We start from the raw sequence: 24,454 nt of genomic DNA on the forward strand, positions 1-24,454 counted from the left end.
AAGTGCCTTATGAGTCAAGAAATAGATGCACAAGCTTATACGTAATACCAAGATGTGAAGGAGACAGAAATTATTTTACGGAAAGCAGCCTGGGCCCTGGGGTGGGGATGGGGCACCACTGAGTCCATCCTTGTCTCTTCCATGCTGTTTGACATGTGTGCATGCATGTAGCACTTAGATAAAAATTTTTAAATATTAAAAAAACTCTAGTGAAATACAAAATTAGTTTTAATTTTAAGCATATTTAAAGATTGAACCCTAACTTCTCCAGCCACCAAGAAGACTGAACAAGACGTAAGAATCCCTTTGTCAGGTCTGAAAGGAAGCCCCCAGACTTCAAGTTCAAGTGCAAGATACCCGTTTTTCCAACGATGTTGGGCTTGCCTTCCAAGTCGTGTTGGGAGGTAGTGCCGCAGCGCCCTCTGCTGGAGGCCCGTGCGCAGTGCACGTTCAGTCCTGACTTGTGGGCATCAACCTTCCCATCTGGCCTTAAGGTGCTGGTGGTGGTTTCCTGACCTTCATCGCTTTCAGATGTTTAAGTGGTATTTTAATTTGAAAACACAATGAGCACCTTCCGAGGTGCCACTGTACATTAAGTTAATTTTCTGTATCAGTGGGCTTGTTCAGCTCCTATTTAATAGTTATGGGTTTTTAAGGATGGTCTTATACAGCAAATTTGTATTCTTTTTCTCAATACTCATAACTCCATGATTTTTAGCAGTCTTCAATATGTCCAGCAAACGTCTGGGTGTCCCCAGGACCTTTTCAGGGGTTCCACAAGATCAAAACTGTTTTCATAATAACACTAAGCCTTAAGTTGCCATTTTCCCAGTGTCAACACTTGCACTGATTGTGCAAAATGAACATCACTGAAACAGGCGGGCACAGGTCAAGGCAGGAAGCAAGGCAGAGGCATCACACCCTCCTGGAAGTCACTATCCTTCACCAGCATGTGCTCACAGTAAAAAAGAAAAAGAACAGAGAAATCAAACACCTGTCCCACGTAAGCAGGTCCTTGGTGAAGCCGTAAAAATTACTAATTTTACGAAATCTCAATCTCTGAGTGCACATCTTTATAATATTCCATGTGACAAACAGCTCTTTAGTGGCCTGCCCATCTTGAGGAGAAGATCCTGTACAAGTGAGCTGTGAGCAGAACTAGCCACGTTTTTCTTGAAACGCTGTTCTTGCTTGAAAGAATAACAGACAAATTATGATTATTCAGACTTGGAAAGGGGGCAGGCATTTTCTCAGAAATGAACGGGGGAGCCTGATGTCTCCAGGAAAACAACTGAACTGACAGATTTTGTTGCCAGTACATTTTCAACCAAAAAAAAAAAAAGAATTTTGAGAAACTGGTATCTTTCCAATGAGGTTGGTAGTGATATTAACAAATGTGATTTTTCAATACTGTGTAATGAAATGTGGCAACTTTTGGAAGATCTGCAAACTCAGTGAACTAATATTTTCCAAGTGACCAGTGCATGATGTTAAAACCATGCGTGTGAGTAAAATATCCATTCTTTTTGTGAGATTGTGAGAGACACTAATGGATTTTTTAATTAGTTATATGTTTTTTATTGAGGTAAAATTCACATAACATAATATTCACCATTTTAAGCATTTAAAAGTGTACAGTTCAATGGCATCAAGTACATCCACAATGTTGTACAACCGTTACCCTATCTAATTCCAGAACATTTTCATTATCCCAAAAAGAAATCCTGGGGGTGGCCAGATGGCTCAGTTGGTTAGAGCGGGAGCTCTTAACAACAAAGTTGCCGGTTCGATTCCCACATGGGATGGTGGGCTGCGCCCTCCACAACTAGATTGAAGGATGACTTGGAGCTGATGGGCTCTGGAGAAACACACTGTTCCCCCATATTCCCCAATATAATTTGAGGGGAAAAAAAGAAAGAAAGAAAAAGAAAGAAAGAAACCCTGTACCAGTTAGCAGTCGCCCTTCATTGCCCCCTCCCCCAGCGCCTGGCAACCACTAACCCACGTCCTGTCTCTGTGGACGTGCCTGATCTGGACATTTCCCATAAATGGAAACACACACTGTGTGGCCTGTGTGTCTGGCTTCTCTCACTGAGCGCTGTGTGTTCAAGGTCCATCCATATTGCAGCAATTGTCAGTGCCTCACTCCTTTCTGTGAATGAACAATATTCCATTGTGTAGATGGACCGTGTTGTGTTTATCCGTTTGTCTGTGATTGATATTTGGATTTTTCCACATTTTTCCCATTATGAATAATGCTACTATGAACATGTGTGTACCAGTTTTGTTTGAACACCTGTTTTCTGTTATCTTGGGTATATACCTAACAGTGGAATTGCTGGGTCGTATGGTTTAACTGGGTTTATATTTAACTTTTTGAGGAACTGCTAGACTCCACAGCAGATGAATCACTTTACATTTCACCAACAATGTATGAGGGTTACTTACAATTTCTCCACATCCTTGCCAGCACTTGTTACTTCCTTCCTTCCTTCCTTCTTTCCTCCCTCCTTCCCTCCCTCCCTCCTTCCGTCTCTCTATTTCTTTCTTTCTTTCTTTCTTTCTTTCTTTCTTTCTTTCTTTCTTTCTTTCTTTCTTTCTTTCTTTCTTTCTTTCTTTCCTTCCTTCCTTCCTTCCTTCCTTCCTTCCTTCCTTCCTTCCTTCCTTCCTTCCTTCCTTCTTTCTTTCTTTTCTTTCTTTCTTTTTCTTTCTTTCTTTCTCAGCCATACTCGTGGGTATGAAATGGTATCTCACTGTAGTTTTAGTTTCTATTGCCCTAATGACTAATGATGTTGAACATGTTTTCATGTGCTTATTGGGGACATATCTATTTAAGTCCTTTGTCCGTTTTTTAATTGGGTCATTCGTCTTTTTGTTGTTGACTTATGAGTGTTATTTATATATTCTGGATACAAGACCCTTTTCAGATATATTATTTACAAATATGTTCTACCATTCTGTGGGATTCTTTTCACTCTCTTGATAGTGTCCTTTGTTGCAATGAAGTTTAATTTTGATAAAGTCCAATTTATCTTAATCTTTTTTCTTTTGTTATGTTGTTTGTGCTTTTGGTGCCATTTCTAAGAATCCATTGCCAAATCTAAGCTCACGAAGATAACCTCATTTTACATGATTACCTCATGTTTTCCTCTAGAAACTTTATAGTTCTAGCTCTTACATTTAGTTCTTTGATGCATTTTGAGTTGATTTTTGTATATGGTATAAGGTAAGGATCCTTTTGCATGTGGCTGTCCAATTATCCCAACACTGTTTGTTGAAAAGTTTACTTTTTCTCTATTGAATGGTCTTGACATGCTTGTCAAAAATCAATTGACCATATTGATGGATGGGATTATTTCTAGACTCTCAGTTCATTGATCTACATATCTGTTCTTATCCCAGTACTGCACCATTTCGGTTACTATAACTTGGTAATAAGTTTTGAAATCAGGAAGGGTGAGTTTTCAACTTTGTTCTTTTTCAAGATTGTTTTGGCTACCGGGGTCCCTTGCAATGCCATACCAATTTTAGCATCAACTTGTCCATTTCTGAAAAAGCAGTTGGAAGTTAAATAGAGAATTTTGATAGGGATCAATTTGGAGCGTATTGCCGCGTTAATAATATTAAGTCTTCCAATCCATGAGCATAGGATGTCTTTCTGTATATTTAGGTCATCTTTAATTTCTTTCAACAATGTTTTATAGTTTTCCACGTACAAGTACTTCACCTCCTTGATTAAATTTATTCCTAGGTATTTTATTCTCCTTGATGCTATTGTCAATGGGATTGTTTCCTTAATTTCCTTTTCACATTGTTCATTGTTTAGAAATATAACTTATTTTTGTATGTTGATCTTGTAGCCTGCAACTTTTGTGAATTCATTTATGAGAGCTAATTGATTTTTTGTTGCTCTTCAGTATTTTCTATATTTAAGATCATGCCATCTGCAAAGAGAGGTCATTTACTTCTTCTTTTCCTATTCGTGTACCTTTTATTTGTTATTGTTGCCTAAGTGCCCTGGCCAGAACTTCCAGTATAATGTTGAATAGAAGTGGTGAGAGTGGACGTATACAACAGTAATCAGAAGGGTGATGGGTGAAGCCGTAACCCTCTCGTTTCTGAACTCAGCTGTGCTTTCTGGAATACACGTTCAGCCTGCTTTTTGCAGAAGCATCACTGAAGTCTTCGTGTGTTTGAGGACAAATGGCATATACTTTAGATTCATTTCCTTCCATTACAGTTCTCTGTCATGGTGGAATGCAGCAGAGTTTAAATTTCCATTTTCCAAGTACAAATCAGGGTCAAATTCAGCACATACAAATGTGATGGTAGCCACACATAATTGGGTGTTTGTTCCTTTGCATACGCCTGTGGCACCACCTCAGTTCCCCACCTCCATGAGGTCCTTAAAACCCAACTCAGAAGCCCCTTCCCCCAAGAAGGCCTCCCTGGTAGGCCTGCCACATGACTTTTCCTCTGTGACTACATTCTCATTTCTCTATAACCCTCTTTGCACAGCTCGTGCTTCATACGCATTCAGGAACTTATCTCTGTGACATGTGCAGTGGCCCCATGGTCTTACACCTCTGATGGCAGGACCTGGCTCTTTAGCCTTGTTGGTGTATTCCCGAAGCATCCAGGAGGGTACAGGCTGGCCGGGAAGTCAGTGCCACACCAACTGTCCATGGTGTCTTTTGGTCAGCTGATCTCCCTAGCAACAGACGACGGGTGTGGGGAGCAGCGGGCGATTATTCTTCTGGCTCTGCTTACACTTGAACTTATGCAGCAACTAAGTGTGATGTTGTGCACGTGCGCGTGCAGGCATTGTGCTCGATTCAACAGCCAGTGTTCAGAGTCGAACTTCATCCCGCTTCTCGTGTCCCTCAGCTCTGGGCTCACCTGCATGTAACTAACTCACACCCGGCTGCTGCTTCAAACTCCCACTTACCCCGCCCCTGCCTGTGTCAAGCCTTGTTTTTATTTTGTAGGCGCTTGAATCATTATTTGGATATTAATAAAAACAAATCTTGGCTGATGCTAACCATCTGATTTCCTTTTTTTTTTTTTTCATTTTGTTTTGTTTTGTTTCTGCACACATTTTCTTTAGCTTGAAATGGCGATTGAAAACCTCCAAAAAAGCGAAGGGATTACATCACACAAAAGCGGTTTACTCAACAGCCATGTAAGTGTGTGTTGGCCCGGTGGTCTGCCCTGCTGTGCGTGTCCCTTCACAGGCATTTTATAAAAACAAACGAAGGCAATGAAATGACACTTCTGAAGTGCTGAAAGTGGGGGAGAAGCCCAGCCAGAGGTCTACATCCAGCAAAATGCCCTTCTACAGTGTAGCGGACAGGAGGGCAGGTTTCCCAGTCATGGAGGCAGACAGACGAGCAGAGCACCTACCTTTTCAGGGCGTGTTACGGGGATGAGATTATTGAATATACGTGACACACTTCCAGCAATGCCTGGTGGATCACAAGCATTATAAACAAAATTAATACTAAAACAAGCAACAATAACAAAAGATGACGCAGGATTGGGGATACCATGAAGAGTCTTAGCGAAGTTTCCTGTGATCAGCATTTGGGGTGGAAGGGGGGGAAGGTAACTTGAGAAACGTGCAAAGCAACTCATTCCTCCTGATGTGGGTTGTGTGAGATCTCTGTCCTTCCCCTTCTGGGGAAACTGTGATCGTGGGTTCCATGCCAGGAGGTGACAAACGTCTTTGTTTCTGGGCAGCTCTGTGGGGCAGGAGGGCACTGGAGGAGGTAACCGGCTAAGAGTCTATTTCCTGGAATAGTTGACAAGGAAAGTTCTGGTCTCCTCACACTCCTCCCTTTTCCCTTACTTCTCCAAACGCTTTCAATTCAACTTTACATGTAACTGGAAATTTGTTCGGCGTTTTAAAAAGAGGACAGGCCACTGATGCCAGAATGCTTCTCAAGCAGCTACTTAGGTTGTGATTTGATCTCAAATCTTTTCAATTCTCTTGAGAGTTAAAACATAAAAGAAAAAGAAGTCCCCTTTAGTCAATCACAATCCCGTGACCCCATCAAGACTTTTGTATGGGTTGATGTTCAAAGTGAAGTGTTGCTCAAAAGGCAGAGGTTCTGGGGCAGCAGCCCAGCCAGGGAAAGGCCCAGAAACTTCTGGGCCGCTGGTTTGACACGGTGTGGCTGGCTGCTCCAGGCACATGCATGCGGGCCGTACGCTCCTCAGCCTCAGAGGCTCTCGCTAGGGGTCGCAGCCTCACACCTGTCTGCGGGGGAAAAACTAAACTACATCAGGTGCCCACCCCACCCCCAGGCTAGATGGGTCGTGGCCACCCCAGATGGCCCATCTGGGGAGGGAGAATCCTCAGTGAGTGCTTAGAGGGAAGACACCCCATCTCAGCCTTAAAGTCAGAGTGCACTGGGTAGGAACATCTGCAGAATGACAGTCTCTTCAACAGGGACAGGCGTTCTTCGGCTGTCAGCAGACACACGTGGCCATGTCACAGCCTGCGGCCTGGCGCTCGGTCGGCCCTGAGGAGAGGCGTGTGAGGAAGGCAGGATGGGGGCGCACGCCCCAGGCAGGCAGCGTGCATGTCCGGCGCATTTGAAATGTCTGGGAGGCGCATGAGCTGCTGGTGTCTGGCTGCAGGGCTGCTCCTGGTGTCCTAACACTTGCTCTGGGAGGCAGACAGCCTTGGCTGCTCCCCTGCCCGTTTACATGCCTGACTTGACTCTCCGAGCAGAAAACCTTCGCAGCAGTTTTCTCCCTGCGGATCTGTGGCTGGGTCTCCTCCTTCCCTCAGGAGCTGAGGAGGAGGAGCTGGGCTCGGTGACTTGGAGTCAAAGGGAATGGAAAGAGCATCTTTGTAGAGAGTCAATCATGCACACCGAGCGGGAGGCAGGAGAGAAGGAAAGCGTGTGACCTGCCTCACAGGTGGGCAGTGTGTCCTGCTGACACTTGTCACCGTCACAGCTGACTGAGCTTACCCTGTGGCCAGCTGGCCATACGCACGCATGACAGTTGTCACTAGAGCTGTCCCCAGCTGAGATGCTCTAGTGTTGGACAGCTGGCCACAGTCCGGCTTCTTTGTCAGCCCAACGTCAGGGCAGACGAGGGGGCGCCCTGAGGGCTGGTTCTCCTGTGGCATCCCAGGCCGTAGTCACAGTGTCCCCTCAGCCCTGGACTGTGCTGAGCATGGAGACAAAAGGAACGAGAAGAAATCACTCCGGGGAGCTGGGTGGTGAGGAGTTTGACAGGCGTGAGAAAAGCCGCCCAGAGCGAACCTTTCTGCCCCGGAACCCAGCACAGAGGTTACCTCTGGATCCGTTACTGCCTCCTGCGGGGCTTCTTTTCTCCTGGTGTGTGCCTTGGGGTGGGCGCAGGTGGCGTGATGTCCAAAGTCCAGGAAGGCTGGACGGTGCCCTCCAGAGCCAGCTGACGTTGGGGTCCCCCAGGTGCTTCCCGTGCTGCCCTCAAGTTGGGGGGCTCAGACCCAGGGGGTCTGCAAGTTGAAGGAAACTTCCAGGCTGATGAGGAAACCCCCAGTGAAGGAAGGAGGCCTCGAGTGGTCTTCCAAATGGGAACGGGTGTGATCTGGTGGCATGAAAACGAGGGATAGTTATTTCAGAGGAAGGAGGTAAAGAAGCTGGTTCTGGGGGTGAAAGCTCCTTCCCCACCGGGTGTTGCTGTGGCCTCCTCTTGGGTGTAGCAGCCATGCTGCCCAGCCTGGGGAAGCCTCCGTCAAGGTCCCCAACTACACTCATTGGAGGTGCCCGGGCTCCTCCCAGCGCTGCCTCCCTGCTGTCCCCAGATCCCAGCTGCAGAAGTCCCCCCTCGACCCTGGCAGATTCAGGGACCCCACAGTGGTTCACTGAGTCACTGTCACAGGGAGGTGGCCACTGTCTACTAAAACAAACTCATTTCCAAACCCTGGGAGGACGCCCTGATTTTAAATTATATTCAGGTTTATATGGCTTTTTAATCAAGAAACACAAATTGTCAAAGATCCTTTATCCTTCAGTTGGTGGCCCACCATAGGCAGGCATGATGACAAAGGTGTCACTTGCAGACCAGCTGGGGCTTGGCCAGAGCGGCTGCTTACAGGATGGGTCGCTTGCCCAGATGTTGCTCCAAATTACGTGGCAAGTACCTCTAGCAGTGGCCTTGGCTGGACGCTGTTACTTCAGTGTCCCTCTCCCCTCACTACCTTGCCCGCCCCACCAGGCTCCTGGCAGGACAGCTGTTTCCTCAAGGTCACTGCTGCCTGGACCCCTCCCCCAACTCCACACCCACCATCTTCCTTGCTCATCCTTGCTTCCTGCCCCCTCCTGCTCCTCACCTCCCCATGCTCTTTGACTTCACCTTCAGAACAACCTAGAATCAGACCACTTGTCCCACCTTCACCACCATGGCCACCTTTCACCACCCTTCCCATCTCTCCCGTGGATTGTCGAGTCCACCTACTAACCAGCCCTCAGCCTCCAGAATGATCCTACTAGAACCTAAGCCAGATCCTGGCACCTGTCTTCTCAGAAGCCTCCAGGGCCCCCATTTCCCTCCAAGTAGTAGCCAGTGTCATGGAAACGACCCACAGGTCCCTGCGTGACTTCCCCCGCCCCCTCCCTGCCCTCACCACCTCCCTCTCTCCCCCTCCTCACCGCTCCTCCAACACACCAGGCACGGTCCTGCCCCAGGGCCTTTGCACAGGCTGTGCCCTCTGCCTGAAGCACTTCCCCAATGGCTCCTTCCCCCAGCTGCTTCAATCAGTTTTCCTTCCTAGTAACTCCTCAAGGCAAAAAAGAGAAAGTTATTCTTTTGGAGGCTGCTAGTGGTGTCCATTCTCTCTGTAGTCACTTCTACTTAGGAGGAAGGTGACCATGTGTCCTTGCTGTCATGATGATCTTGATGTCAACTCAACAGATTCACCCAGACAGAGATGGCTACTTTTAATTTAAATACCACGAGGTTGGGGGAAAGGAATCGCCTTTCCCAAACCTTTCTTTTTACATAGGAGCCAGTCGTGTCAAGCGGTGGGCCAGGTGTGAGCCTCCATCGCTCAGCAGCCCCCGACAGAATCCTCCTCACCCTCGGGGGCCACGGTCAGTGTCCCCATGTGGGTCCTGGCTTCTCCCACCCATGGAGGGTTCCGTAAGAAGTGGCACCCTGGGGTCCCATTTGCTCTTTGGGACCCTATCTTCTCTGGTCAGTGTTTCTTGGGGCATCTTTAAGATCCTGGGGGTGCAAATGTGGAGACAGAGGTCAGGGACAAGGGAGGACCAAGGAGATGGCTCCTAAAGCGCCAAGGCCTGGGCCAGAGCGAAATTGGAAGGAGAGGGAGGTCTGTGCTGCCTGTGGCAGAAAAGCACGTTTACAGGAAGTGTGAACATGAAAGGCCTGAATGACTTGATGGAAAGTAGAAGATGTGATGTTCTTTTCCTAAAGGGACAGGTTTTTTCAGGGGCCTTTCTGGTTTCCCATGACCTCGGGCCCATGTCACGCAGCCGGCTACTCTGCCCAGAGTCCTCTGCCCTTGACGGCTGCCACCCTCCTGCATGTCGCTTTGCATCCTCCTTCTGTCTCCCTGTTGTCATTGTGTCGCGTCAGCCTGTCCGTGAGGGCTGCTCCCCCCTAGGGTTAGAGGGATGGCTGAACGCATGCCACCTGACACTAGACCGAGTGGACAGCTATTTGTTATTAGTCACACAGACTCACACACGGGAGGAGGACAGCGCAGGCCACAGGGGCCACATGGGCACACTGAGGAACAGAGGGAGCAATGGACTATGGGAGGCTTTGTGGTGACAAGAGGGTGGCATGGCCCCTGGTTCCCTCCTGCTCCTCAGGGAGCTGTGCCCGGTCCCGCAGTGAGGACAGCTGTGTGGCTCAAAGACCTCCCTGCAGGAGCAGCGTGGGGAGGTTTCCCCGGGTATCAAGGCAGCACGTATTGGGTCTTCATTTCAGGCCTGGCCACACGCTCCCTCCTCCTCGCCCCTGCACAGGGCAGTGCCCACGCGCGACAAATCTCCTCTGCACACCCCACCGAGACCCTGTCCTCAGCTCCGTGGTGCCAGGGTTACACATCTGGTTCTAACCTCTGCCCCAAACACCAGTCCAGACCTTCACCTCCTCCTCCCCAAAGCAGAACCCACTACCCAGCCCTTGTCGATGGCCGATGCCTGTCTTTCTATTAAACGACCTTCTGCTCTGTCAGTCCTGGATCTTTGCCCTGCTCCCACGCCTTCATCCTGCACGTCCAGCGTGCCCACCCCCTGCCTCTGAAACCTCCCTCATTCTGGCATCCAGACCCCCAGCTGGCCCCACCACCCACCTGTCACTCAGGCCCACATGCGAGCGGGGAGGCCCCAGGGATGAAATGAAGGGTCGTCGGGTTCATTTTAAAATGGCTTAGGACAGGCAGAAGGCTGTGGGTGGGGCTTAGACGAAATAAGATGGCCACAGGCCGATGCCTGTTGAGGCAGGAGGTCCTTAAATTATTCTCACTACCTCTGTGCATGATAGAGACTTTCCGTAATAAAACTTTTTTCAAAGGGATGCGTAGGCTGACTTTTCAGCTTGCATGCTGCCTGGTTGGGGCCACAAAGGGGCATGGAGTGCAGTGGGGTACAGGACATAGGTGGGGGGTGCAGTGGGGGGTCTCAATGTCCCAGGAGAGATGCTCACTCTGGATCTGGAAGGATGCAAAGGGCACGGGGCCATGCAGGAGCCCTGCATGCCGGGACCGCAGAGGTGGTCAGGGCCAGCAGGGAGCCCCTCAGTGCTCTGGACCGGGGTGGCTGCTTAGACCACCCTCCTCCCTCAGCGATCCTGCCCCCGTTGGGATCCTGTGCACATGGCTCCTGCCTGTCCCCAAAGCCGATGCACGGGTCAGGCCTTGTGTGCTCACACAGCAGAGCAGAAGCCAGAATCAAACCACAGCCTTCAGGACACTGTGCTCAGGGGTTCCCAGGCGGGGGCCTCCATCTGCACGCTGCCCCACATGGGTGGGGACTTCGATTTCTATGAGGCCAGCTCCTGCCCTTCCAACTCAATGCCAACCTCTGGGAACAGTGAATTTGGCCTTCAGTTCTTTTTCCTGCCTTGGCCTGAGCACAAAACTTGGCACATTAGCCTCTTAAGGATTTTACTCAGTTTCTGTCTGTGCTCTGCTCGGTCCGGGCCTGCAGGAAATAAGTAGTGGTCCGTCTCCGTAGACCTCCACGCTGATGCACGGCGCAGTGCTCACAGGCCCGTGAGTTTTCTTCACTCTTGTCATCAGAATTGATCTCCATTCCCATAGGTTTAGGAGACATTTGGCGTTTCAACAGCGTGCAGGGCATGCGGGTGTTTAATGATTATAAAGACAGATTCTACAAAGTCTCCATCTATGCAGGTTTTTCTCAATTAAGTCAAGGAGCCTGAAGACCAGGCTGAAAACTGAAGAAACAAAGAAGCGGGTGAAGGGAAGCTGAGTAACATGTCCAGAATCTCTTGGATCCAAATCGGTGACAATAGCAATGAATTTCCTCGTCATGTTAGTGGAGGGAAAGCATGTGACACTCTTAATGAGTCCAATGTCAGCATTTTGGTGTTTGGGGGGATTCTGACAAACGGACACGTATCTGTCTTTCTCCAGCTCCAGTGGCTACTAGATAATTATGAAACTGCCGAAGGTGTCAGTCTCCCCCGAAGCTCTCTATACAACCATTACCTTCGACACTGCCAGGAACACAAGCTGGACCCTGTGAATGCCGCCTCCTTTGGGAAACTGATCCGCTCCGTGTTTATGGGCCTGAGGACGCGGCGACTGGGCACCAGGTGGGTAGAGGGGTGTGTCCAGCAGCCCCCCACACCCATCTGTCCTTCTTCTCCCTTTATACAGAAAGCCAGCTTCCTCCTCCTCCCCACACATCCCGACGGGCACGCCTCCAGTGAACTTGGAATTGCCCTGAATTGGCGGCAGCACGGTCCTGGCCTGGGCCGGGGTGCGGGCGGTGGTCTGGTTCTCTCCTGGTGACGGCACGTGGGGGTTCACTCCAGCTCCCTCTCCTTGTTTGAAATTTTCCATAATAATGGGTTTTTAAAAAGCTGCCTCTGGATTGTGTAGGAGAGTTGGATTTATTATTTCTCGATGCTTTTTGCTATTCTTGGACCCACCTGCCATGGCCTGCCATTGGCCGACCACAGCCAGGGAACATCATGTGCCATAAACTTATCCCCGGCAATAATGTGAACACCTCTCTCACTAGAAAAAGGTGGTCACACTCTATTCAAAGGGGGTAGCCTAGAGCGCATGTGGCCGTGATCTGCGGCAGGCCAGGCTCGGTGCCTACGCTCAGTGAGGTCACACAGAATTGGGGGTCAGGGTTCATTCGTGCACGCTCAGAAGCCGGCATCCTGGCCGAGAGAATGTGTGGGTCTCCTCCTGAACTCTGCCACCTTTGATCCTTGACAGAGACCGTCCTTACAGCACATAGACATGGGACTGGTTTTCTCACTGCAGGACTTTTCAGAGCCTTTATCATACTAAAATGCAAGAGGAGAGCCTCCCAGAGCAGGAGGTTGTGTGCAGAATTTCTTCAATCCCTCTGGACATGAAGCAGCCCATGAACACTTCCCACATGGTGCAGGGAATACTGAACCCTGGGGCCCAACATACAGGAAGGACCCAGACAGCACCTCCTGTCCTTCAGGATGTCTGCAGAGAGCACTGACCCGGATGTTTGGTTTCTAGGGGCAACTCCAAGTATCATTACTATGGGATCCGTCTGAAGCCAGACTCACCCCTGAACCGGCTGCAAGAGGACACCCAGTACATGGCCATGCGGCAACAGCCTGTGCACCAGAAGCCCAGGTGGGTGACCAGGGCTGAGGCCGGCCTGAGGAGGGGTTTCCCTTGGGAGAATGTAGGGAGGGGTTTCTCAAACATTAAATCCATCCAGGCGAGGGGACTCCTGTCCTACAGTGGAGACCGATGAACCTCGGTCTCCAGCGTCCTGGGAGAACCAAGGCATTCACCTCCACTGGCCTGAAGGGAGGGCATCAGGACTCGGGGCTAAGGACGTAGCCTCACCCAGCTAACAGCTTCCAGAGTGTTCTGTTTTTTAAAGAATATACACATTATTTTTTAGAGCACTTTTAGGTCACAGCAAAATGGAGTAAAAAGTACAAAGACTCCCCACAGACCCTTCCCCACTACACGCACAGCCTCCCCCAACTGTCCACATCCCTGACCAGAGCGGTGCATTTGTTACAATTGAACCTGCATTGTTGACACGTCGTCAACGTCACGCCAAGTCCATGGTTTACACTAGGGTTCATCCTGGTTACGTTCTGTGGGTTCGGACAAATGTGTCATGACGTGTCCCTCAGAATGGTGTCATAGACTATTTCACTGCCCTAAAAAGCCCCTGTGCCCGACCTACACATCCCTCCTTCTCCTAACCCTTGGCATGCCTGAGCTTTTGACTGTCCCCATAGTTTCGCCTTTTCCAGAGTGTCATAGAGTTGGTATCACAGATCTTTAATTTTTCAACTACCAAGAACAAAAGAGAGAGAGCACTGAAAATAACCCAAGAAACCAGGAGAAAGAAGCCTATAGATTTAAGTTGTTGCTCCTTCCTGACATTTTGCTCTGAGGGCTGGAAAGGCCTGGGTATTTTCTGGAATGTTCTCTACCCCTCACAAACCTACTCATCTTTTAAGGCAGGAGTCAGCAAACTTTTCTGTAAAGGGCCGGAGAGCAAATACCTTGGGCTTTGCAAGGCAGAGTGTTGGTGTAGTGACTGCTCAGTCTGCTGCTGTAGCCCAGGGCCACCAGGGATAATCAGCCAACGAGCAGGCATGGCTGCGTGCCAACAAAGCTTTATTTACAAAACGAGCAACAGAACTCGCCCTCTAAGCCATAGTTGATCCTATTGAGGTTCCCACTGGAATGTCAGCCTCCCGGTGTCCCAGGCTCCCTCTCCAGAGTCCAGGCTGTGCCAGGCTGGAGACTGCCCCCTTCACCCCCACATGGCACCTTCATGCCTCAGCCAATCTGTGAGGCTCAAAACCCCATTTCCGCTGCTCTAAAGTGTCCCAGTGACTTCTAGCCACATGGCAATCACAGGAGTGGTGGTCACAGAAGAGACTCTGGAATGTTCTCCCGGAGCCAACACATCAGAATGGAACCAACAGTCCACTCGGACCCTGGTTGTTCCACAGGACTCGACAGCTTCTTCTAGTTTGGTTTCGGCCCCTGCAGACACCTATGGATCTCTATGCCAGGCAGTGTATTATTTTAGGAGCACGTATACATATTTCATAGCCACAGGCTTGTACCCTGTACATGGAACCACCCCCCAGGGCAGGTGGCCCGTGCACATCTGAGGCATTTCTTCCGCCTCAGAGTGAGCCTGACCCCCCTTTCCACAACGAAAGGCACCCCCAGCTCAGACAGGGGCTCCCCACCCCACCCTTCCTGCCACACATTCCACCTGGCAGCGTCCCTCTGAGGGACACGCTGCCCCGGAAGGACTTCTCTGTTCATGTCTCCCAGTTTGTTGCCCACACACACTGTCCATTGCTTTCTGGCTCAGGGAAAAGGACAGTCTCAGAATTCCCTTTGAGACCATATAATGGTAAGGTATTTGTGATTCTATGTAAAGAAGTTCACTTGTCTTCTAAGAAAGAAGCATTCAAAAAATGTATACACGTTTTAAGACAGGAAAAAACTGTATTAAAATTACGCTGATGGTAACCACTTTGAGCACCTCTTGTAATTGCAGAAGTCAAATGTGACTAGTATTCATCTTTTGTTATTGGTATATATTGAGGATTACAATTTTAATACAGGCTTTTTCCTTTCTTAAAATTTGTATACATTTGTTTGGCACCCTCTGTATATACACATTTAAGCCACCAGAGTATCCAACAGCAGATGATGAATGGATAAAAAAAAATGTAGTATATACATTGCAGTGGGATAGGATCCATCCATAAAGAGAAAGGACATTCTGACACATGTGACAACGTATCATAGGTGAACCTTGAGGACATTGAGTTCAGTGACATCAGCCAGACACAGAAGGACAAATACTGTGTGATTCCACTCACAGGAGGTCCCCAGAGGAGTCAGATTCATAGAGACAGGAAGTAGATGGTGGTGCCAGGGGCTGGGGGAGGGGAGTGAGTGTTTAATGGGGACAGAGTGTCAGTGTGGGAAGGTGAGGAAGCTCTGGAGATGATGGTGGGGATGGTTGTATGACAAGGTGAATGTGCTTAATGCCACTGAACCAAACACTTAAAAATGGTTCAAATGATCAAGTTTGTTATGTGTATTTGACTATAATCATTTACAAATTATACACACGCACACACTAAAGCCCATCCTGCTCAGCCCTCTGCTCCTTAGGCCCATTCTGGGCAGTGTTGCTGGGTCCTCATGGTGGCACATGTGTCCCCTGCCCAGGTACCGGCCAGCCCAGAAGACAGACAGCCCTGGGGACAGTGGCTCACACAGCAGTCTCCACAGCACGCCGGAGCAGGCCATGGCCGCACAGAGCCAGCAGCACCAGCAGTACATAGGTGAGCGGGGAGCATCCCCACCTGGGTGCAGGGCCCGCTGTGAAAGTTCAGGGTCTGCTCGGCCCTTCTGGGTGCTTGTGGGTTTCAACACCAGCAGCACCAAAATGGGTGCTCTAAACAGTCTTCTTGTATGACGCTTTTTGAATGACATAGAAAGTTCAATCACACGCCACTTCTTTGTGGCATCCCTGAGATGCCACATCCCTGAGATCAGCATCTGCCCCCCAAATTCATGGATAAAAAGTCCACCAAAAATTAATTAATAAAATGGAATGCCCATCAGAGAGAGGACTAGATGTCCTATTTTACAACCTGCTGGCCCAGGACAGCAGCAGGACTCGGCTGCCCTCCTGGGTTGTCTTCCTTGCTTGCTGGAACATTCAAGATACTCAGGACCCCTAAAACTGGGTCTCTCCTCTCCCAGAGCTCCCACACAGGGCAGCCGGGCCCTGTTCCCTGGGATGTGCTCTGGAGAGTCCCATCCCAGGCGACCCCACTGCTCCGGGATTGCGTCCTCACTCAGAGACGGCCACTTGGACATGCCCAGGGAGAGTTATTGGGACCCGTGTCAGAAACATACACACATTGAGACAGCAGTGGCCTTGGTGTATTTTTTGAGTCTGAACAGAGCCCTTTTGTGATGGGTCTTCTGGAGAGGTTGTCAAGCCCAGGAGGTCACCACTGGGCCGGCCTTGTCCCCAGATGCACTGCCCTGGGTGGCACCCATGCTGGGGTGATCTGGGGTGATGAGAGCACTTGCTGTGTCCTTGGCCCTGGGCTCGATACTTTGTCTCTCGGCATATTTCATGTGTGTATGTGTGTCTGTAGGGGGGACAATGCTCAATGCTGTCCCCACTCTGTACCTGAGCAAACCAAAGCTTACAGAAGCTGTGTGACTGCTCAGTGGAGCCAGGACACCGCCCCAGGGCTGTTGAGCAGTTGCTGATACGTCTGGCCAGCGTCCCACAGCACATGGGGCTCCCAACCCGGCTTCTGTGGGGAGACCTTCTGCAGGGCTGCTGGTGACCCTGTTTCCATCCCCCAGATGTCTCCCACGTGTTCCCGGAGTTTCCAGCGCCTGACCTGGGCAGCGTCTTGCTGCAGGAGAGTGTCACACTACATGACGTCAAGGCCCTGCAGCTGGTCTACCGACGGCACTGCGAGGTGACCACACCCTTCAGGGCAGCCCCGGGAAGAGCCCATGCCTGGGCCGTGGGGCTTCAGTGGGAGCCTTGGTGCCCCCCAGGCACTGGGTGCAGAGCCAAGTGTGCTTCCCCAGGCCCATCACCAGAACCACCAGGCGCTCAGACATCCCCAATTGTCCCCGATTACACAGCGGCCCCAGCTCACTCTGGCCAAGCAGTAGATAGAATGTCCCCCCTGGACAGTGTCCCTCTGTCCATTTCCATCCCCTCTGTGGTCTCTGGATTTCAAAAGCCCCCCCGCCCCTTCCTACAGCCTGTGGAAGCTTGCTTGGCAGGTCCTGATGACACATGATCCGTAAACTTTTTAACATACACATTCTTGCATTTAACCGGCCTTTTTTACTCCCAGGCAACTTTAGATGTCGTGATGAACCTCCAGTTCCACTACATTGAAAAGCTGTGGCTTTCCTTCTGGAATTCTAAACCCTCCTCCAGCGATGGCCCTGCCTCTCTACCGGCCAGGTACCTGCTGTCCCACCAGACAGGCCCAATGACAGCCACAGTGACCCACAGGCAAATGCGTCAGCTTTTCAAGAAATAGCACTGCCCCCCACCTTGAGCATATGTTGTTTTTTTGTACCTCTGATGGTTGATTTGTAATTCGCATTGCCCAGTCCCTTGTTTCGAGTGAGTGATTTTGGAGGTGACCATGTGCCAAAGAGAAGTCACCTCAGCTGTAGCCACAGGGGAGGGACGGTGTGGACCCGCGTGGGGAATACAGGCACTGATGACTCCACAGTCCTCAGGCAGTTGTGGGGCTGCAGCTCACTTCATCTCCCCCACCCCCACAGTGACGAGAACCCCGAAGCCGCCGTCCTCCCGAAGGACAAGCTGGTGTCTCTGTGTAAATGTGACCCCATCCTCAAGTGGATGAGGAGCTGCGACCACATCCTCTACCAGGCCCTGGTGGAGGTCCTCATCCCAGACGTGCTGCGGCCAGTGCCCAGTAAGCACTCCCCACCTGCCTCCCCGCTTCCTGTCCCTGTGCCCCTGCAGCCACCTCATCGGGCCTTCTCAGACTTGGGGCGCCGAGAGTCCAGTGAGAGCAGCGGCTCAGGCACCCCTGGAAGATGCTCACCCTTTGTCACTGACCCCGGGAGACTAGGAGGGGCCCGGGCAGTGGCTCTGGCTGGGCTCAGAGGTGGGTGCTGCTGCCCAAAGCTGTGGGGTTCCAGGTCACATCCCGTCTCCGATGTCCCCAGAGGAGCTTCTAGAGGGTGGGGTCAAGGTCACAGGACGTCCCTCCCCCTCAGGCTGCATTTGCTGAAAGCCCTGGATTGGGTTTTAATCCACCTCCCCTGGGGTTGGTTTGATGCTGAGCTCCGCTTCCTCCCAACCCTGCGACTCTTTAGCACCAAAGGGTGGATTCTATAGAACTTTGTCGAGATTCCAGCGACCGTAATAGATCAAAGGGGGGGGGGGGAAACAAAATCGTGGGCCTTGATGGCTACACCGGCTGGGGGACCTTCCTAGGGTCTCTCGTGGTGTGACAACCACCTCCACCAGGGGGCGCCCGCAGTGCCGGCGCCCTAACTTCCAGGCTGCCTGCGTGGACCTAGTAAAGGGGAGGAAGCTGGGCACTGAGGCCTCGCTCTTAATCAATGACTGCAGTGTGTGCCACGGGTTACACCTGGTAGGTGACTGTAAATACCTGTGTCAGCGCTCGGAAGTCCCCGTCTGTCTTAATGAACTGGTCTGCTTTTGTGCCAGAAAATGGGAAACAGTGTTGATGGCTGCATTTCTCCTCTGGCCTTGCCTGCCAGACAACTATTCAGTGTAGTGTATAACTGAGTGTCTATATTAAGGTTTGAGTTTCGGGTGCATTTACTTTTACATTTTGGGGACTTTTATAAGAGTCTTAATTTTTCCTTATCGGAAGCCATCTCAATACATTTTGGAAGTTGGTAGAACATATTTCCATACATACATGGGTATCAGGGGCTCTCAGCCTCAGCACTGCTGACATTGGGGCTGGATGACTCTGGGGGGAGGCCACCTGGGCACTGTGGGGGGCTGAGCAGCATCCCTGGCCCCACCCACTTGATGCCAGGAGCCCCCCCCCCCCAGTCATGACAACCACAGATGTCCCGACATTGCCCAGTGTCCCGGGGGCAGGACGGCCCTGGGTGAGACCCACTAGTGTAGACAGATGAACAGACATGGACGGTCTGCACAGGCCGACTCGTACTGCGGGCCTCCCTCACTGAGTGTCCTGAATTCTCACCCACCCTTGTGCCGCTCCGTCCTCCGCTTTTCCTGTGTTGCGTGTGGAGTGGTACCTTGCATTGCACTTGCCTCTCACACTCTGTGCGCATCCTGGCCGGCGAGACGCTGCCCTTCTCACTGGTAATGTCGTGCTTTGATCCCGCAGGCACCCTGACACAGGCCATCCGCAACTTTGCCAAGAGCTTGGAAGGCTGGCTGACGAACGCCATGAGCGACTTCCCACAGCAGGTCATCCAGACCAAGGTAACTATTGGGGTTCCAGACCACGCTGGTCACCGTGAGGGAGCAGAGGCTGTGGCCTGGGGACCCCTCAGCCCCTGCTGTGCTGTGAAGGGAGGGGGCCAGGAGCCTGCTCCTGTGTGTCCCGTCAGGGGGCCTGAGGAAGTCAGGAGGCCATTTGATGGGACCCATTTGGGTCAACTCACCACAGATCGAATGTGTCTATGCTCATGAAAGAAGAGGAATTTAGTCTTGCTCTATCTACCCTTATTACTATAGTCTTGGCCACAAATCAGAATTTAAATGTGGAGATTTGGCCCCCATGCAAAAAAGAGAGAGAGAGAGAGAGAGAGAGAAAGAGAAAAGAAAAGAATGAGCTTCTGTGACTGTTCTCACCAGCATTTCTTAAGGAGCGGCCAAGTACAGACGAGGCCAGATTCTGGGCATCTGGTTTACCTGCCTACATCCTGGGATCGCTGTTAGGCCGATGAGACTGAAACTTCAGGGTGCCGGAGAACAGCGGTTGTTAAAAATCTCAGACTCCCAGGCCACCCCCACAGAGGCTGCTCCAGTGACGCCCTGTATTTTCACCCACCCCTCCAGAGAGCCAAAGGGGTTACGTTCTAACCCACCCGTCCTACAGCGTCTGCTATAGATGCCACGTGATGCCCTGGTGACATGTGTGTCCTTCACTGATTCTCCCTCTTCGGGTCCTTGAGATTGTCACCAGAAGCGGTGGGTCCCGCTTCCCGGCCCCTGCCCCGTCCCTGAGTCGCTCCCTACAAGAAGAGAAAACAAGCTTTCTGCATGCCCCAGCCTCATCCTCCCCTGCCGTCCTCCGCACAGGTGGGCGTGGTCAGCGCCTTCGCGCAGACCCTGCGGAGGTACACGTCCCTCAACCACCTGGCGCAGGCAGCCCGGGCGGTGCTTCAGAACGCTTCCCAGATCAACCAGATGCTCAGCGACCTCAACCGCGTGGACTTCGCCAACGTGCAGGTGACTTTCCCAAGCACCCAAGCAGGCTTCCCTCCCCACTGCCTGGGCCGGGGGCTGGGGCAGAGCTGCAGAGCAGGGGCGACGAGCTGCGACCCCCACCCCACTGGCCTAGAAAAATGTGCAAACCCCCCAAATTCATCCAACAGCAGAGCCAGCATGCCTGTTTGTGTTGCATGAACCAGCTTCAGGGTGGGCTCACCCAGGGACCCCATGTTTCCACTCCGTGATCTCTCAGGTCCTCCTGTCATCCAGGTGGTGGGACCATCACCTTGGTTCTTTTCCCTTAAAAGTATACCTTCCTGGGGTGGCCGGTTAGCTCAGTTGGTTAGAGTGTGGTGCTGATAACACCAAGGTTGCCCGTTCGATCCCGGTATGGGCCACTATGAGCTGCGCCCTCTTTAAAAAAAAAAAATGTACCTTGCTGTTGCCATGTTCACATTTCTCTCTTTGGGCTTAGAAGGGTGCAGGCCATCAGCAAATGGGTCGTGCTGCCCTGAGTTTATCCACTAAAACACATTCACAAGAGTGACCACTCAAAAATAAAACAACACAGGGGTGGCCGGATGGCTCAGTTGGTTAGAGCGTGAGCTCTCAACAAGGTTCTGGTTCAATTCCCACATGGGATAGTGGGCTGTGCCCTCTGCAACTAAGATCAAAAATAGTGACTGGACTTGGAGCTGAGCTGCACCCTCCACAACTATACTGAAAGACGGCGACTTGACTTGGAGCTGATGGGCCCTGGAAAAACACACTGTTCCCCAATAAAAAAAGAAAAAAGAAAAAAAAGGATTAAAAACTAAAATAAAAAATAAAACAACACAGAGCCATGACTGTGTACTCTGAGCTCTGGATCTAGGACCCGGATTCAAGTCCATAGAAGCCTGGCAGGCTCTGGTCCTTCCATCCCTGCCGGGTGGGGGTGGTACTAACAGTAGTTGGCCATAGTCGGAAAAGGCCAAAGGCGAGATGGTGTGCACGCCGGGATGAGACCCGGTCCCGAGCTAGTGCTTGGGTCCCTGTGCGCCCACCCGCAGCGTTGGTATGGAGGGCTGTTGCTGACACTCCATCCTGACCCGCCGTCCCGTGCACCCTCAGGAGCAGGCCTCGTGGGTGTGCCAGTGCGAGGAGAGCGTTGTACAGCGGCTGGAGCAGGACTTCAAGCTGACCCTGCAGCAGCAGAGCTCCCTGGACCAGTGGGCCCGCTGGCTCGACAACGTGGTCACCCAGGTCCTGAAGCAGCACGCGGGCAGCCCCAGCTTCCCCAAGGCTGCCCGGCAGTTCCTGCTAAAATGGTCTTTTTATAGGTAAGTGCCCCTGATCACCGAGGGAACTCTGGGAGGGTGAGGTGGGGGCTCCAGAGATTGTCCTGCCATCAGTGGTGGGCTTCATCCTGGCTTGAGGGGGACAGAGCGGCTCCCCGGGCCTAAAAGAAGGTGGCGGGCTTCCACAGCCAGGAATCATCGCCATCGGGCCTTCTGGAAAAACAAGCAACTTCAGCCCATGCATTTATTTCTGCTCCCTAGCAACACCCCACAAAGTGGTTTAAAGAAAGTGGTTTAAAGGCATAAACCCCCAGAACAAGGAGCACAGGAGAACAGATGATGGCAGATGGCAGATGCGAGCAAGAGTTTGGGAGATGGTGAGAGGTGGTCAGTTAGGGCACTGAGCCAGACGGGAAGCAGCCGTCAGCCTTTGTTCACTGCCAAGTGCAACAGGAGGCAGAAACGGGCGTCAGTGCCCCTGCGGTCCATGTGTTGCCATGGAACGGAGTTGGGCAAGGGCCAAGGTGTGTCAGGGGCATACATTTTTTAAGTATGTAAGTAAATATTGTTAATCATAATTACACATAAATATAGAAATTATGTATTAATATATATAACAAGATTTATTTCAAGGAACTGGCTCACGCAGCTGTGGGGCCTGGAAAGTCTGCGATCTGCAGGGCAGACCAGCAGGTTGGAAACTCTCAGGCAGGAGCTGACACTGCAGGCCACAGGTGGGACTTCTTCCTGGGGGACACCTCAGTTTTGCTCTGAAAGCCTTTCAACTGATTAGATAAGGCCCACCCATGTTAGGGAGGGCAATTTTCACTTAATGTCAACAGAAGGTAGATGTGAACCAAGCCACAAAACAGTAACACCTAGCCCAGTGTTTGATTGAATAACTGGGTACTATAGCCTAACCAGTTGACACATAAAACTAATCATCACAGAAAGTAAACATGAGAAAGAAAACAATAAGGAGAAAGAAGGAAAAGAGGGAGAAAGAGAACTCGTGAACAAAAAATGAAAAGATCCAAAAGGTTCAATATCCAGCTGATACGAATTTTTCTTTAAGAGAGAGAAAATGGAGGGTAAGAAAATAATAAAAACATAATCAAGAAGCTATCCCAGAACTGCAGAGCACCAGTCTCCAAACCAAAGAAGCCACCAAGTTCCCCAGCACAATGATTGAGACTCTCCCCAAGGAGCCTCCCTGTGAAATTTCAGAGCAGCAAGGTTAGGAGATGGTTGGAAAAGCTTCCACAAGAAAGCCACAGGCCACATTGAAGCCCTAGGAGTCAGAACAGTATGTCCTGACTGAACCAGAATGCAGGATCTAGACAGCAGCTAAGCAGTGTCTTCAGAATTCTGAAGGAAAACGGTGTCCACACTGAGATTGTAACCTGTGCAGACGGGACAGGAGAACTGGCCTTCCAGAAGACACGGGGTGTGCTCCCTTAATTAATAACAAACACGTGGAAAATTGAGCATGTTTTAAGGAGGCAATTAACCCCAGGAAAATGAAAGCTGTTCTAAGGCTTTCAGGCTGTGCGTGATCCAGGCCATCGGTGAGCTATGGCCAGCGAAGCAGGTCACCCTCCACCTGACCGCGCAAATACAATTTCATTGGCACTCGCCCATACTCATTCGTTTATGGATCCTTGGCAGGGTTGAGCAGTTTTGAACAGAGAAGTGTGAACATGTGGCCACAAAGCTGAAAATATTTACTCTCTGGGTCTTATCAAAAAAGAAAAGAAGTTTGCTGGCCCCTCAGCCAGCTGCCCGGTAACTCCGTGTTCCCAGCTCCCTCCTCATGCTCTACCCTGGCCTCGCCACCTCAGGGCCTTTGCACTGCCCTCTCCCTGCCGTGGCTTGATCATCATCAGAGAAGCCCTCCCAGACCTCTCTAAGCGATAGCATGCCCTTCTCATCCTGCCCCCCAGGCCCTGCTTTTTCCCATGGTCACCTGTCACTTCGTTCTCTATCTGCCTATCTGTTGTATGTCTCCTCTCCTCACTCTCCCCAAGAGCCAGGACGTTGCTTCTGTGCACTGCTCTGTCCCCAGCACCTAAGTGTTGGTTGAGTGAATGAACAAGGAAGGAAATGTAAGCCTGATATTCTGTGTGGCTTTAACACCCCATCTCCACGTAAGAGAACGCTGATTTAGCCCAAAAGTATGATAAAGCAACACTGAGATGATAAACGAGGAAGGGGATACACCTCTGATTCTGTGGGTACACAGACAGCATACACGGGTGTGATCCCATGCCCACGGTAGGAGGTTGCAGGGAAACAAGATCAAGAGTGGTGGAAATGTGGAAACAAAGACGAGAACGCGGCTGAGTCTCAGGGGGTTGTCGCCTTGTGAGATCGGGGTGCTTTTCTCTATAAGGACTGAAACACTACCCAGCTCCCTTTTATTAGGTTTAAGGGACTTATTTCTGTAGCATCCACCAGAAAACAGTAAACAGGTGGTCCGGGGCTTCGTGGAGGATTGCCAAGCTCAGGATGAGCTTCTCCTAGTAGAGTCCCGCTGACGTTCCTACCGCAGGAAGCTACAAGCCCATGTGGAGGACCCAAAATATACCAAGCGACCATGGAGACATTCAGAAAAGCTACCTGAGCTGAAGCATCGCACCAGACACCAAGGCTGGGGGTGGGGGGTGCAGAGTACCAGGGCCTGATCCATAGGAGGTGGGGGACTTCAGGGAAAGGGGGGTTGGGACTGAGCTGGGTGGGCCACAGAGGGGCAATGAGACCCAAAGCATGTGGACCTGAGGTCCCCTAACAGAGCAGCAGCAAACACAGTGTTTGAACAGCCTGAGATGTCAGCAGCGTCCACACCTGTGTTACCCTGTAGCTGACAGACAGTGTTCAGGAGAAGGGAGCTGGTGAAATGTTAAACCAAGCAAGCTTCCTAGTAGGGGGGAAAGGAAGGTGGGGAGAGAGACAGTGAGAGGTGGGCAGGGAGTGAGGGCCTCCTCCCAG

At 51.0% G+C, this 24,454-nt stretch overlaps 1 protein-coding gene across 10 annotated transcripts in view; it reads left to right on the plus strand.

The window, feature by feature from the left end:
- RFX2 (regulatory factor X2) overlaps positions 1-24,454 on the plus strand; it is a 93,578-nt gene that overhangs the window by 61,911 nt on the left and 7,213 nt on the right. For 9 of the 10 annotated variants that reach the window (XM_033134989.1, XM_033134990.1, XM_033134988.1 and 6 more), the window contains 10 exons: positions 5,108-5,182; positions 11,627-11,808; positions 12,725-12,844; positions 15,443-15,558; positions 16,604-16,722; positions 17,113-17,225; positions 17,555-17,709; positions 19,135-19,232; positions 20,055-20,204; positions 21,300-21,508. In XM_033134989.1, the coding sequence (XP_032990880.1) occupies positions 5,108-5,182; positions 11,627-11,808; positions 12,725-12,844; positions 15,443-15,558; positions 16,604-16,722; positions 17,113-17,225; positions 17,555-17,709; positions 19,135-19,232; positions 20,055-20,204; positions 21,300-21,508 (1,337 nt within the window). The remainder of the gene's footprint in view (positions 1-5,107; positions 5,183-11,626; positions 11,809-12,724; positions 12,845-15,442; positions 15,559-16,603; positions 16,723-17,112; positions 17,226-17,554; positions 17,710-19,134; positions 19,233-20,054; positions 20,205-21,299; positions 21,509-24,454) is intronic. The other variant, XM_033134987.1, reaches the window with a different exon arrangement.

Source organism: Rhinolophus ferrumequinum, chromosome 18 (genome assembly GCF_004115265.2).
Source record: "Rhinolophus ferrumequinum isolate MPI-CBG mRhiFer1 chromosome 18, mRhiFer1_v1.p, whole genome shotgun sequence".
In the NCBI taxonomy this organism is placed as follows: Eukaryota; Metazoa; Chordata; class Mammalia; order Chiroptera; family Rhinolophidae; genus Rhinolophus; species Rhinolophus ferrumequinum.